The sequence below is a fragment of the Capricornis sumatraensis genome, chromosome X, assembly GCF_032405125.1.
Source record: "Capricornis sumatraensis isolate serow.1 chromosome X, serow.2, whole genome shotgun sequence".
NCBI lineage: Eukaryota > Metazoa > Chordata > Mammalia > Artiodactyla > Bovidae > Capricornis > Capricornis sumatraensis.
The window spans coordinates 91,468,294-91,483,313 of record NC_091092.1 but is presented as its reverse complement, the minus strand read 5'-3'; the positions used below and the strand labels follow the sequence as shown (position 1 = coordinate 91,483,313).

General features: G+C 37.2%; 1 protein-coding gene across 1 annotated transcript in view; it reads left to right on the top strand.

The window, feature by feature from the left end:
* The window catches only part of HUWE1 (HECT, UBA and WWE domain containing E3 ubiquitin protein ligase 1), a 119,703-nt gene that overhangs the window by 46,528 nt on the left and 58,155 nt on the right, over positions 1-15,020 (top strand). The window contains exons 21-25 of the mRNA XM_068962613.1: positions 6,310-6,367; positions 7,380-7,556; positions 10,965-11,210; positions 12,282-12,415; positions 13,379-13,473. Coding sequence (XP_068818714.1) covers positions 6,310-6,367; positions 7,380-7,556; positions 10,965-11,210; positions 12,282-12,415; positions 13,379-13,473 — 710 coding nt within the window. The remainder of the gene's footprint in view (positions 1-6,309; positions 6,368-7,379; positions 7,557-10,964; positions 11,211-12,281; positions 12,416-13,378; positions 13,474-15,020) is intronic.

Below are 15,020 nucleotides of genomic sequence, written 5' to 3'. Positions count from 1 at the left end.
CAAAATGTCTTACAATTTTTCTTTCTTTGATTCTTGTGTGTCATTTGTGCTTTGGTGTTTGTTTTGGTTGCCTTAGCAAGCTTGCTTTCTTAAATGCTGTTCATGAAATTCAGTCAGAATTCAATATATCAAATTAAATAGCCTTCCTCAGAGGATTTCCCTTTGTTGATTTGGTATGCCACATCATTTACTGCTTGACTATTTCCATAAGAGAGCATACATCTAAGAAATTTTTAGGAGTTACAGGGATTTGTTGATTGGTCTTTGTTTATTTGATCTGTTCATTCCATATAAATCAGACGACTTTGGAATGTACTATGTGATTGTAGCCAGACACAGTAGATTTTCCTTCTTCTATTTATTTGAGGTTTATTCTACATAAAAATTGATTTCCTGTATGGTAAGATGGGGACAGAAATGATAAAGACTGCTGGTGGACCTGGTTCTTTGAGCTTACCATATTTGCATGCAAGGGATGAAAAGCAATAGCTGTTGCTATAAGTCTTAATTACTTTCATGCTAGAAGTAGATGTGATCCCTCTGGACAGTTATGCATTCACTTATTTAATAAGTGCTCTTTTGATGTGTATATAGAAGTTGTTTTGAGAAAAGCATGATCATTTTAGGCATGAATATGAATGAGTTTGAGCTGATCTTGAAGGGTGACTTGGGACTTAAGATTATGGTGGAATAGACACCAGGAGTGTAGGGCTAGAATCCAAAACAAGTATCCCCTCTTGAAACTCTAGAAAGTAATGAAGTATGTTCCTTTCTTGGTCAGATATATTTTCCTTATCTGAGAAGGCAACCCTGCCTTCATCTAATGCCATCTTCTTCTGTTTCGATTAAAACGTTCTCTTTCTGGAAAAGGAGGATATCCTAACAGTTTGCAGGAGTTCACTTGCAAAGGAGTTGGAATCTTAGTGCTTCATTGCCACATCCTGGATTGTCAGCCATCCTGCTGGCATAGAGTTCTCTTTCCTGACAATAAATGAGGGAATGATTTCTTGAATGTTAGTATTTGTGGTGGTTTTGAGTCAAGCTGTGCACATTCATCTGCATATAACTTTTCTACCTAGACTCCTTATATCTTTTGTCTAACACGCCCAGATTTTACGCTGCCTTGATAAATTGACATTTTTTCAAGTCCTCAAATGTCTTCATTCTGCACACTTTTCTTGGAATATCTTGTGTCACTGTGTATTATCTTCCTATTTATCCCCATCCCCAAATTATCTGATCTCTCCTTTTCTATCTGCCAGATTCCTGCAAGTTCATCTCAAATACCTTATTCTTACAGGAAATTTTCTCCCAACAGTTTTGTTAAAAATTATTTATATATTCTCTAATGGTTTTCCCCACTGATCTGTATACTTCTCCAAAGGCAAGGACAATGTCTCATTCAACAGTGTATCCCAATCACTTTGTATATAGTCAATAACTGTTTATTTAGTGGTTGATAGAATGAATCAAGAGTATCAGATTAGAGGGCTTCCTTGATCGCTCTGTGGTAAAGAATCTGCCTACCCATTTGAGACACAGGTTTGATCCCTGATACAGGAAGATCCCACATGCCACGGAGCAACCAAGCCCGTGTGCCATAACTATTGAGCCTGTGTTCTAAACCCTCAGAGTCACAACTACTGAAGCCCATGCACCTTAATGCCCAGGCTCTGCTAATCTAAGAATCTCACAAATATTGATACATGTATACTTTTCTACTTCTGCCATCTTCACAAGCTTCATTTGGGTCATATGAGGATTATTAGGACTGAGAGAGAATGCAAAAGACTACCTAAACTCAACTTACATTTTGAAAACCACTATCTATATTAAAGGCAAATTCTTTTTTTAAAAAATTTATTTAATTGGAGGCTAATTAATTTACAATATTGTAGTGGTTTTTGCCATACATTGACATGAATCAGCCATGGGTGTACATGTGTTCCCTATCCTGAAACCCCCTCCACCTCCCTCCCCATCCCATCCCTCAGGGTCATTCCAGTGCACCAGCCCTGAGCACCCTGTCTCATGCGTCATACTGGGCTGGCAATCTGTTTCACATATGATACTATACATGTTTCAATGCTATTCTCTCAAATCATCCCACCCTTGCCTTCTCCCACAGCGTCCAAAAGTGTGTTCTTTACATCTGTGTCTCTTTTGCTATCTCACATATAGGGTCATCATTACTATCTTTCTAAATTCCATCTACATGCGTTAATATACTGTATTAGTGTTTTCCTTTCTGACTTCACTCTGTATAATAGGCTCCAGTTTCATCCACCTCATTAGAACTGATTCAAATGCATTCTTTTTAATAGCTGAGTAATATTCCATTGTGTATTTGTACCACAGCTTACTTATCATCTGCCAATGGACATCTAGGTTGCTTCCATGGTCTGGCTGTTATAAACAGTGCTGCGATGAACATTGGGGTACAAGTGTTTCTTTCAATTCTGGTTTCCTCAGTGTGTATCCCCAGCAGTGGGATTGCTGGGCCGTATGGCAGTACTATTTCCAGTTTTTTTAAGGAATCTCCACACTGTTCTCCATAGTGGCTGTACTAGTTTGCATTCGCACCAGCAGTGGAAGAGGGTTCCCTTTTCTCCATACCCTCTCCAGCATTTGTTGTTTGAAAACTTTTTGATAGCAGCCATTCTGACTGGTGTGAGATGGCACCTCATTGTGGTTTTGATTTGCATTTCTCTGATAATGAGTGATGTTGAGCATCTTTTCATGTGTTTGTTAGCCATCTGTATGTCGTCTTTGGAGAAATGTCTGTTTAGTTCTTTGGCCCATTTTTTGATTGGGTCGTTTATTTTTCTGGAATTGAGCTGCAGGAGCTGCTTGTATATTTTTAAGATGAACTCTTTGTCAGTTGCTTTGTTTGCTATTATTTTCTCCCATTCTGAAGGCTGTCTTTTCACCTTGCTTATACTTTCTTTTGTTGTGCAAAAGCTTTTAAGTTTAATTAGGTCCAGTTTATTTTTGTAAAGGCAAATTATTTTATCTCCCTATCCCAGATAGTTATCATGGTAGAAAAATTTGCAGTGTGTGCCGCCCCCTCCTCAAAAGTATTGTTTGTATCCCTCCCCCACCCTATGCAAAATTCTTCAGTGAAACCCCAGATAAATTCTTGTCTCCCATGCCTCCATCTGTTTTCCAATGCCTTAAATGATAGGTAATTTTTTTCCATTAATTAATTTTGCATTTCCTATTTCCCTGCCTTAAAATGAGGCAGCTGCCTATCTTACTTCTGTCATTCATAGAACAAGTTTGCCTGTTCTAGAACATATAAATAGAATAAACAGAGTCTTGCATGTATATCATACCCCAGTGTATATACTTTGTTATTTTTGGCTTTTGTTGCATAGTATGGTTTTGAGATTCATCCATGTTGTCTATCAGTATGTTGTTTTTGTTGCTGAGTAGTATTGCATTGTATGAATATAGTACAGCATTTATCAATTTGCCTATTGATAAACTTTCAAGTTTTCAGTTTTTTTCCAGACTAAGATAGTGTTCTTTTCCCTTGTTGTTGTTGTTGTTTCACTAAAATCAGCAGTATTTGAAAAAAGTGATTGTATTTGATCTTGAGACACATGGTTTGTGCTAGAAATCTGGATAAGGAAACTTAGGCACTACAATCTACCCCAAATACATGGAGCTCTGTTCTACATTCAAAGACATTCACCACAAGTAGTGCTAAATACTTATTTGTTGGCCTCTTTCTTCTGCCTTCTAAATTGAGCTCAGCAAAACTGACATTGCTAGGGATAAATATACTTGCCAGTAAGTAACCAAGCTTTTCAGTTGGGCACCATGGTTTATTTTTGTGATTGATTCCATTTATTTTGCCTAACTTAAACACCTACCCTGAACAACTTGAAAGAAATGGGTTATATAAATCCATGTGCCCTTTGAAACTTGAATGAAAACTGTTTGAGTTTAAAGGCATCAAATGCAGAGAAGCAGTTACCTGAATTGTGGCCCACTGCTGCTGCTGCTGTTGCTGCTGCTGCTGCTGCTGCTAAGTCGCATCAGTCGTGTTCGACTCTGTGCGATCCCATAGATGGCAGCTCACCAGACTCCTCCGTCCCTGGGATTCTCCAGGCAAGAACACTGGAGTGGGTTGCCATTTCCTTCTCCAATGCAGGAAAGTGAAAGTGAAGTCACTCAATCGTGTCCGACTCAGTGACCCCATGGACTGCAGCCTACCAGGCTCCTCCGTCCTTGGGATTTTCCAGGCAAGAGTACTGGAGTGGGTTGCCATTGCCTTCTCTGTGTGGCACACTGGAAGGGCTCTTTTTGCCAAAGGTAGCGGTGTCTCCTCAGAAGTGGGAAGAAAGACCTGATTTTCCTACCCACCCATCTGCTCCCTCCCCACAAAAAGCCAAAACATGATATCTCTTGTCCTGTACCCGTGTACTATGACACTCAATTGGAATCCTCTACATCTGATTACGGGCTCCAGTATCCTAAATACACATGTAAAATTAAATTTGGGGATGTTTGTTTTGGAGAAAGGGGAGAAGCAGAAGTTTTTAGTTTGACAGTTAAGGTAAATTATTTCGTTCATTATAGGAATGCAGTCTTTCATTGTTTCAAAGATGCTCTGGGTCAGAGTTTTATATGAGTTTAGGATTTCCTTAAAACCAGTTAGTAGGGGGATTTCTGAGTTGATCATTTTTACTATTCCTATATGATGTCCTGAACCTGGAAGGCAAAAAGTTGACTATAGGGAGCAAAGTAGTTAGTGAACAGGTTTGTTCTTGGAGTTTAAGAACCACTGTTGGTATGTTTTCTCTCTTGTTCTCTCCAGTTCCCATCTAGCAAGTGGAGAAAGTACCTAAGTCCCATTTCATGATAGTTACTTTGGCTGTTTACCCTTTTATTTGGCTTCTGCAAAGGGGCAGGTATCTCCATGGGCTAGAGCCACACCTGTAATTCTTAGTTATAGAGATTCTCTCCCAAGAAGGTGCACTTAGGCTGGGGTGGTGTATAATTGGTATAAGTAGCAGTGGTTCTGAGGAGGAGGTTTATAGTCAGAGAATGGTTTGCAGTCTTCCCAGGGAATCCTTTCACTCCTGGCATATATATAGGTCCTCCCTTTGTACAAAGTTCTTCCCCAGATTCTTCATTGAGCATGTTCACAGCATCCTACCCAAGCTCTCTCTGTCTGGATATTTTAGCTCTAAAGCCATTCATCATGCCTCTCCACTCTCTTTGCCTAGTCTCCATTTTGCTGCCAAATATCCTTATGCCTGGCAAATGTTTGTGCACATTTTATCTTGCTCAGAGGTGAAAATTACTAGTTTCTTGCCAATTTTTCTGCCTTCTCCCCCTACCTTTCCCTTCTTCTGTCTCTGCCCTTTTCTCCCAAAGGCCTATGTCCAAAATTTTCCTTATTTGCCTCAAGTTTTGTCCTTTCCTAGGGTTTATCTTTTAGTTAGATTTTGTTTTAGTTTGTGGGGTTTTTTCCACTCTGTTTATTTCTTAACAAAACCCAAGATGGGCTAAAGACTGCATTTTCTGCAGCTGTGGCATTATTGCAGCCTTCTTATCTTCAGTGCATCATTGAAGCATCTGAAGCAAAAGGACATCATCACAATCTGTGGATAGTTCTCTGGAACAATCTGTGGAAAAGGCGCCTTGGGTGTAGCCTCCGTCTTGGACTAACTTCATCTGTTCTGGATGATTGATAAATCTAAGCATGGAATCTTGACTAAAATTAAATTCCATTTCCTGCTGTTTATAACTTTAAATTTGATGTGAGAACATGTTCAGATGTTTGTGTATTTTTTTCTTTCTAGCGCCTTTCTTCAAGCAAATATTTAAATAGTCTCTTAATTGACCTTGCTTATTTTTAAATATTTTCGTATTGATGAATTCCTCTTAGAGTAGTTTTCCAAATTTAGAAGTTTCTTTTGAGATACGTACAAATGCTGTGTTTGTGAAAGCTTGGTTTTTCCTTTTGTGCTCTCAACCTACTTAGGCTAGGAGACCTACCTTCAGAATTGATTTCACCTCTTTTCCTTTTTTTCTGGGCTCTATACTGAAGGATATGTCTTAACTGAGAGAAAAACCTAGAATCTCATTATTTCCTTTTCTTTGTTGGGAAGATCCCTTGGAGAAGGAAATGGCAATCCACTCCAGTACTATTGCCTGGAAAATCCCATGGACAGAGGAGCCTGGTAGGCTACAGTCCATGGGGTCGCAAAGAGTTGGACGCGACTGAGAGACTTCACTTTCACTTTCACTGGTATTGTGAATTTCTGTGTAACTCACTCTTTTCTCCCTTAACAGGGTTGTTGGTACAGAGGAGCGTATTCCTATTCCCCTCATGGATTACATCCTTAATGTGGTAAGATTAATGGTAGGGCAAACTGATTAATGGTAGGGCAAACTGAGTAAAGATGTGTGTTTTTCTGGAAAATGTGTGGGGTTACCAAATAATCTGATGACTTAAAACTGGGGCCCTTAAACTTCAGAGCAGTGGGAAAAGATGTAGAAAACTTGTTCTGTGAGATTGATTTGCCAAACTTAGCTAGCAATCCCTTTTTTGAAAAGTCCCAGTTTTCTATTCATCTCCCTTGGGAAACCAAACAGGAGGGCAGTGGGCTTTGTTAGGCCAATCTAGTATTATGTTCTTATGAATGTGTCCCAACATATTTTTTTCCCACTACTGGCCATTTTTCTCATTAACTTCTTTCTCTTTTACCAAAAAAAGAAAAATTTAATGTGGTGTTTTCTTTTAACTTCTGTGTGTCTCACAGGAAAATGAGTTTGAATTTTCCCAGAATTAACTGTAAGGGGAAGCCCACTTAGCATTTGTTCTAGCCCAATAAGCACTTCCAGACAATGCGTCCAGAGAGGGTTTCTCTTTTGGCTGTGTGTTTGTTGGCCATATTTTGCTTTCTTCCCCTTACAGAGTGCTTTGTTTGGTCTGAATCAGTGTTCCAGGATTCTAAGTTTCATGTGGATTATGAGCACATTTGAAGGAAATTATCTACGATGTTTACTTCCAGGGAGAGGCAACACATCATCATGCAAGAAGCACTAAACAAGCAAATTAAGAGATTAAACCTGATTCTGTCACTAATTCATGGTGTGGCCATGTACAAGTCATTTAGCTTCTCTGTGCTCTCAAATTATGTGACTTTAGGTGTAGCTGAAAAGATAGATTGGGAAGAAGTTGTAATTACTCTTTGTTTTCTGAATGTTTAGGTTTCGTATAGTATGCCTATCCCTTTTTACCTGATTATCCTAGAAAATACTGATTTCATGACTATAAGATTACCCCTATCTTTATTCCAAGCTAGGATTTTAGTTCCAAGTGTCAGGCTCTAACTTCTTTTAAAATTTTCATTACCCAGATGAAATTTGTGGAATCTATTCTGAGCAACAATACAACTGATGACCACTGCCAGGAATTTGTGAATCAGAAAGGACTCTTGCCTTTGGTTACCATTTTGGGTCTTCCCAATCTGCCCATTGACTTTCCCACATCTGCAGCCTGTCAGGCTGTTGCAGGTGTCTGCAAATCCATATTGGTAAGAAGCATCTGACCAAATGTTTTCATTTCTTTGAGAAATCAATTTTGCAATATTTCTATATACGTGTTTTTACCATGGTCTCCCCTTCAACTAAAACATAATGAAGAAATTTGTGTTTATGTACTGCAAGTGGATTTTGTGACTAATAGTGTGCCATGTTATTTCTCATTGAAAAGTCAAGTGTTCTTCCTGAGTTTGGTATATAGTTCTAACATAAGAGTTTTTTGGAAGGGAAAATGTATCTCCAAGAAAGCTTTGGAGATGGGTTTTAACACAATCTTGTACTGTTTCACCATGTATTTTTTTTCCTTTGGCAGGCTTGATAGTTGTGTGTTTTAAGCATGGTTGATCTGTAGTTCATTGCTCGAATTTTGCCCGAAAAATGAAGTTGCTTTAAATAGTGGTAAAATAGACATAACATGATAATTACCACTTTAGCCATTTCTAAGTTTATATAGTTTAATAGTGTTTAATACATCACATTGTTGTGAAAACCATCTCCAGAACTCTCTTCATCTTGCAAAACTAAAACTACACTTTCAGCAGCTTTCAATTCCCTTCCCCCTATCAGACCCTGGTAACCACCATTCTACTTTCTGTCTTGAATTTTGACTATTCTAGGTATGTCATATAATTTGAATTCATAAGGTATTTTTCTTTGTATAACTGATTTAATTTGCTTAGCATAATGTTCTCAAGATTCATCCATGTTGTAGCATATGTCATAATTTTCTTTTGCTTTTAAGGCTGAATAATAGTCCAGTGTATATATAAACTGCATTTTGTTATTGATAGACATTTTTAGTTGCTTCCCTTTATGAATGGTGCTGCTACAAACGTGGATGTGTCCTCCAGACTCTGTGTTTGTTTATATTGAAAACACTTAAGATCTACTCTTAATAAATTTCTGATATATAACATAGTATTTTTATATATTATATATATAATTAGCTAATTATAGTTACCACATTATACATTAGATCCCCAGAATTTATTCATCTTAATAACTGAAAGTTTGTACCCTTTGACCAGCATCTCCACAACATCCCCCAGCCCCTGACAATCACCATTCTACTCTCTGGTTCTGAGTTAGACTTTAAAGTGAGATCATACCTGAGACACTGCTTTCAGTTTTTCGGTTATCTACCCAGATGTAGGATTTGCTAAATCATTTGGTAGTTCTGTTTTTAATTTTTTGAGAAACTATAATATTATCCACAGCAACTACACCATTTCACATTCCAACCAACAGATTCTCTGCATCCTCACCAACTCTTGTTATTTTATAGTGTTTTTGATACTAGCCAACCTAATGAGTATGGAATGAAATATCATGGTTTTGATTTGCATCTCTCTGTTGTTTAGCAGTGTTGAGCATCTTTTGTGTGTCTGTTGGCCACATGTCTTCTTTAGAAAATGTCTGTTCAGGTCCTTTTCCCAAAACAGTACATTTTTCCCCAAAAAACAGTACATTTTATTTGACAACAGACTCCACAGTTTGTCTCATTTGTGACATATGTAGATGGCTTTAGATTATTTTTTGGTGGTCACCCATACTGAACAAGATTTTTCAATCTTCAAAACAACCAAGACTCAAAGAGATTGTGCGTTTCACTTCAGTTCACAAGTGAACTGTGTCCTCCATTTATCGAATTATTTTTGGTGTAGATTTCCCTTTGAGTAAAAGGGTAGAGATGAAGCCACTCCCCAATCTCAAAGAAGTAGGGTGTTGCCGGCTGGTATTTTTCAGCAGGCTGGCACATCTGTGTATTTCTTGTCTAATTCTTCTCATTGACCTGGAGCAGCTCTTCACATTTTCTCTAGATAGCCTAGCACTTTTTCCCCCTGGTTGCCTGATGGCTTCTTTCTCTCATAAGCCTAGAGCTTCTAAGGATAAGGCAGAGCCCATTTTTTAATTGGGTTTGTTTTTGTTGAGTTACAGTTCTTAATATATTCTGGATATTAATTCCTTATCATAAATGATTTGTAGATTGTTTTCTCCCATTCCATGAGTTGCTTTTCACTGTGTTGATAGTGTCATTTGATGTGAAAAAAGGTTTTAATTTTGATGAAGTCCCAGTTTGGTTTTTGTGGGGTTTTTTGTTCTTTTGTTTATGCTCTTTACTTTCATTGCACATGCTTTTGGTGTTTTACCTAAGAAATCACTGTTAAATTCAGTGTCATGCAGCTTTTGTCCTATGGCTTTTTCTAGGTGTTTTATAGTTTTAGCTGTTACATTTAGGTCTTTGATCTGTTTTGAGTTGATTTTTTTATATGATATAAGGTAACAGTCAACTTCATTCTTTTGCATGTGGGTATCCAGTTTTCCCAACACTGTTTGTTGAAAAGATTATCCTTTCCCTATTACACCCTTGTCTTGGTAACCTTGTCAAAAATCATTTGACCATGTATGCAAGGGTTTATTTGAGAACTCTCTAATCACTGGTGTTGATGTCTGTCTGTCTTTATGCAAGTACTGCAGTGTAAGATAGTTATATCTATTTGGGATCCCTAGAGATTCTGTATGAATTTTAAGAGAGATTTTTTTGTTTCTGAAAACAAAAACCATTGGGATTTTTATAGGAATTGGATTAATTCTTTGACATTTCTTTGTTAGCTGAGTTGTGCAATAAGTAATTTCTCCTAAAAATCAGAAATCCAATTTCTTGAGTACTTGGAAAGATCCATAATTGTGACATTTGCATTTAATATTTTATTTTGCTTTTCTCTTTGCAAATATTTAATTCAGTGCTATTCATAAGAGACAGGGGGAAGGGAGGCTGCTCCATGTTTATTGTACCTTTAAGATACTGTGAGGTTGGATAGATTTATTTAAAGCCATAGGAAAGGTACATAAGCTCTCCTATTTGAATGGTAAGTGATAGTGTTCACTGTCAAGATTTTCCTTCAGACTCAAAAAAAATTTACAAGGGCCATATAATCCTTGAGTTGTCTCCAGAATAAGAAAATGCCTAGCTAATGCCTATCCTAGACTTGTCTCTCTTACTGTGGTAAGAAAAAAAAACATTTGTAACAATGGTTCATTTCCATGCTTTGAAACCTTACCTAATATTGCTCCCTGTTGTGCAAAATTTGGAATTAATTTTACAGCATGGAGTCCTTACTATAACAGTATTCCAGTTTGGCCATCACAGTCATTTAAATTTGATTGACTTACCACATTTGAAAGCCTCTCATTTAAGAGAAGTGATGTGCTGCTCTAAAAGGAGGTGTTTAGGTATGTCATACGTGCATTCATATTTTGGCTCCACCATTTACCAGGTGAGAGACCATGGCCAGGTCTAAAATTTGTGAGTCTTATCTTCCACTTCTTTCATTGTGACTGTTAAGATATATGCATATGAAGTTTATTGTACATTAATGCTTTAATTATTATTATTTCAGACACTGTCACATGAACCCAAAGTCCTCCAGGAAGGTCTCCTTCAGTTGGACTCCATTCTTTCCTCCTTGGAGCCGTTACACCGCCCAATAGAATCCCCCGGGGGCTCAGTGTTGTTGCGAGAACTGGCTTGTGCTGGCAATGTTGCTGATGCTACCCTCTCAGCTCAAGCTACACCTCTACTACATGCACTCACTGCTGCCCACGCTTACATCATGATGTTTGTTCATACTTGCAGGGTTGGACAGGTAAGAATTATCTTAAGGGTGAACATGTTGGTTTAAAGTCCGTAAAATACCTAGGGCATATACCTGGCATCTTAGTGTACTTAGAAGCAGTACTACCTAGGCTGACAGGTGAGTTCTTTTAGGTTGGGTGGGTGATTTAAGGTTTATGCTTCAAGTTGCTGTCTAGTTTCACTTTCCCTTAGTATTTTTTTAATTGGAAATAAGGTGACAATATAACTTGTTTCATGAACTGGACCTTCTTGAGAGTAAAAGAGATTGAGATAAATACAGGCATTAATAGATCTATAGCATTCATATAGGCCTTGGGGATGTATAATCACCCCTCTTAGCAAGCAAGCCTCAATTGGGTGCTCATCTGGCCTTATTACATCCTAATCTTTCTACAAATGCATGAAGACTTGATAATAAGATGGCAAGAAGGAAATTTGACCACAGAACTTTTTAAGTCAATGGTAATTAACAGATTACTAACGATTTCCTAAATATAAACCTCTATGTTTGCACTCCATGTGAGGCTCCTCTTGTGCTTCCAGAAAGTTGAGGTTGTTTTTTGAGTGTTCACAGTTTTGCTACCTTTAGTTGTCAATCTAAAGATTAATGGTGCATTTTTAGCTGGCCTATTTCATGCTGTTGAACAGGAGTGTGTTATTTGAACAAATATAATTGGAAAGCACAATTATAAACTATCTAGAAAGTAATTAAATTATACAACAAAACTTTATGGGTTTATTTATTTGTTGAAATAAATGGGAAATAACAAATCCCTTCTCCATCTAAAAAATTTGGAAGCTGTCTGTGAATCTGTAAAACTGTTTCTTTGATTTAGAAAAATGGAGTTGCCTATGACTCCTGTTTTTTGTCTTACAAAAAAAACAATGAGGTCTTAAAGATAGATTGTAAATATTAAAAGAGAATACCTGTGATCTTCAGTGTGGAAATTTTGATGAAGCTGATAGCTCTGAGAATAATGAGGAAGGAAAAATAGAATCCCTTATTGTTTTAAGTAGCTGAAAGTTAATTTTGATCGTTTAGAGGGCATCCCAAAGATCACCTTTTTCACTTTGGTTACAGAGTGAAATTCGTTCCATCTCCATAAACCAGTGGGGCTCTCAGTTGGGTCTGAGTGTTCTGAGCAAGCTGAGCCAGTTATACTGTTCCCTGGTATGGGAAAGCACTGTCCTCCTCTCCCTCTGTACCCCAAACAGGTAAGGGAATGAATGGTCATCTCTTTTATTATCTGTGTTGTCTTTTCCAACAGAGAAACTAAACTTAGTGAGCCTGGAGGATTGCTTTGGTTAAGGATAGAAAGGTAAAGAGTTCAGAGGCTTTCTTGTCTGTCTTAGTTCATTCAGGCTGCTATAACAAAATCCACAAATTGGGTTCTTATAAGCGATAGAAATTTATTGCTCAGAGTTTTGGCAGCTAGAAGTCTGCGTGGTTAGGTGAGGGCTCTCTTCTACATTGTAGACTTCTCATTGTATCCTCACATGGTGGAAAGGACTATGAATCTCTATGGAGCCTCTTTTTATAAGGGCTTTGTCCCATTCATGAGGATTCTACTCTTAAGCACCTATGAAAGGCTTGGGCTTCTCTGATGACTCAGATGGTAGAGAATCTGCCTGCAGTACAGGAGACCCAGGAAGATCCCCTAGAGAAAGGAATGGTTACCCACTCCAGTATTCTTGCCTGGAGAATTCCATGGACAAAGGAGCCTGGCAGACTACTACATTCCATGGGGTCACAAAGAGTTGGACACAACTGAGTGACTAATATGCACAGAAACCTTACTACTAATACCATCATCTTGTGGGGCATTAGGATTTTAACATTTGAATTTTGAGGAGACACAAGCATTTAACCAGTAGCATTGTCCTTCCCACTTACCAGCCAAAGGGCTTGCTTACAAATGTGTTGTGCATCTTTGATATGATATCCCAATTATGCTGTGTCAGCTTGGTGGGTGTTTACAATTTGGTCCTGTTGTTAGACAGGTCTAAAGAGTTGAGAGAGAAACCAAACCTCAGGAATTCCATCATTGCAGATATTTTATTAGGTTAACTTACCTGCTGTAGGAAGGGAATGGTGTCAGTTAAGCAGGTCAGAGACCAAGCACAACATAAAAAATGAGTTATCAGAAGTTTTATTGCTCACTGTTTCTCTTCTTGCAGCTTGCCATCTGGGTGTGAATTTGGCCAGGCAGACATGCAGAAACTGGTTCCAAAGGATGAGAAGACAGGTACGACCCAGGGCGGAAAAAGATCAGGTAACTCCAAGAAACTTAAAATCCCAGCCATTAATTCTTTTAAGTTCTGTCTCAGTGTCTTCATAGGTTTATTGTGAAAATTTAGTTAGCTCTACCATCTGTAGTCTTCAGGCTTTTTTCCATTCATTAATTAAGAAAAAATACATATCCACAGTGATAAAAATTAGAAAACATAGTAGAAGAATAACTGATATTTATACCACAGAAAATATTTTGAAAATGTCTGCCTAATCTTTTTCCCTGAGGATATGTTTTATTAACATAGTTGTGATTGTCTTAGACGTATTTTGTAGATCTCTCTTAACTTAATATTAAGTGCTATGTAAAGGTACCATGAATTAACCGTTCCCTATTAAGTTTCTAATGTAATGTTTTGAAAACTGAACATCTTTGTATATGTTTTTTTGCAAATGTTGAGGTTGATTCTTAGAAATTACTATAGGTTGAATGGAAAAAACTGAATTTTTAATTTTTATTAATTTAAATGTAACAAACTATTATTCTCTTCAGTTGTTAAAAGACTCTAAAGTTTGTTTGGAAAACTTGGGTGTATGAATTGGTTTTTTCCCCTAGTAAATTGTATGAAATATAGATCAATTAAGGAAAATTTAATATCTGTATTAAGATGTACTGTGTGAAATAGATACCTTGTATAAAAATGTATAATCTCATTAATTAACTTTTTAAGTGTTAAGTAGAAATTTTTAATTATCTATGTGGTTCACATTATATTTCTATTGCACAATGTCATTTTTGAAAATAGCTTTTATATTAAAATAAAAGTTCCAAATTGCAATAAGCAGAAATTATACAATTTGGACTTCCCTGGTGGCTCAGTGGTAAAGAATCCACCTGCCAATGCAGGAGACATGGATTCAATCCCTAATTTGGGAAGATTCCACATGCCGTTAAGCAACTGAGCCCATGTGCTACAGCTACTGAAGTCCACATGCTCTAGAGCTGGTGCACAGCAGCAAGAGAAGCCACTGCAGTAAGAATCTTGTTCTCCACAACTGAAGAAAAGCTTGCAACAGAGACCCACCAAGTGGAAAATAAATAAATTAGAAGAAGAAAAAGAACCATACAATCTTCTGACCCTAATGGAGCAAACCTAAAGTTAATAAAAGCTGATTTTCTAGAAAGTTTTTTTCTCCTATACTCTGCATCAGGGAAAAAATAAATTTGATAAACTAAAGAAAAAGGTGAGACAGTTCTATAAATAAAAGCCTATTAACTATGCTTAAAAATTGTATTGAGATTACTAAAAACAGAAAATGCTAAGGAACTAATGAAGCAGACATAAGTTATGAAATAAGTAATGACATATGACAGTTATTGTATTGTGGGAGAATGGGACAGAATTAATAAGATATACACAAACTTCTGGCAAGGTTAATTTTGTAGAAATTTCTAACCAGAAGTTAGAATATCAAGTTTTGCCAAAGTGTACCAACTTTAACTCAAAAAATAATTTACTAAGAATCAGGAACAAAATTAGACTCTGGCAAAGAATTGCCTTGCATAACAATTTAGATATATTTTTCCCA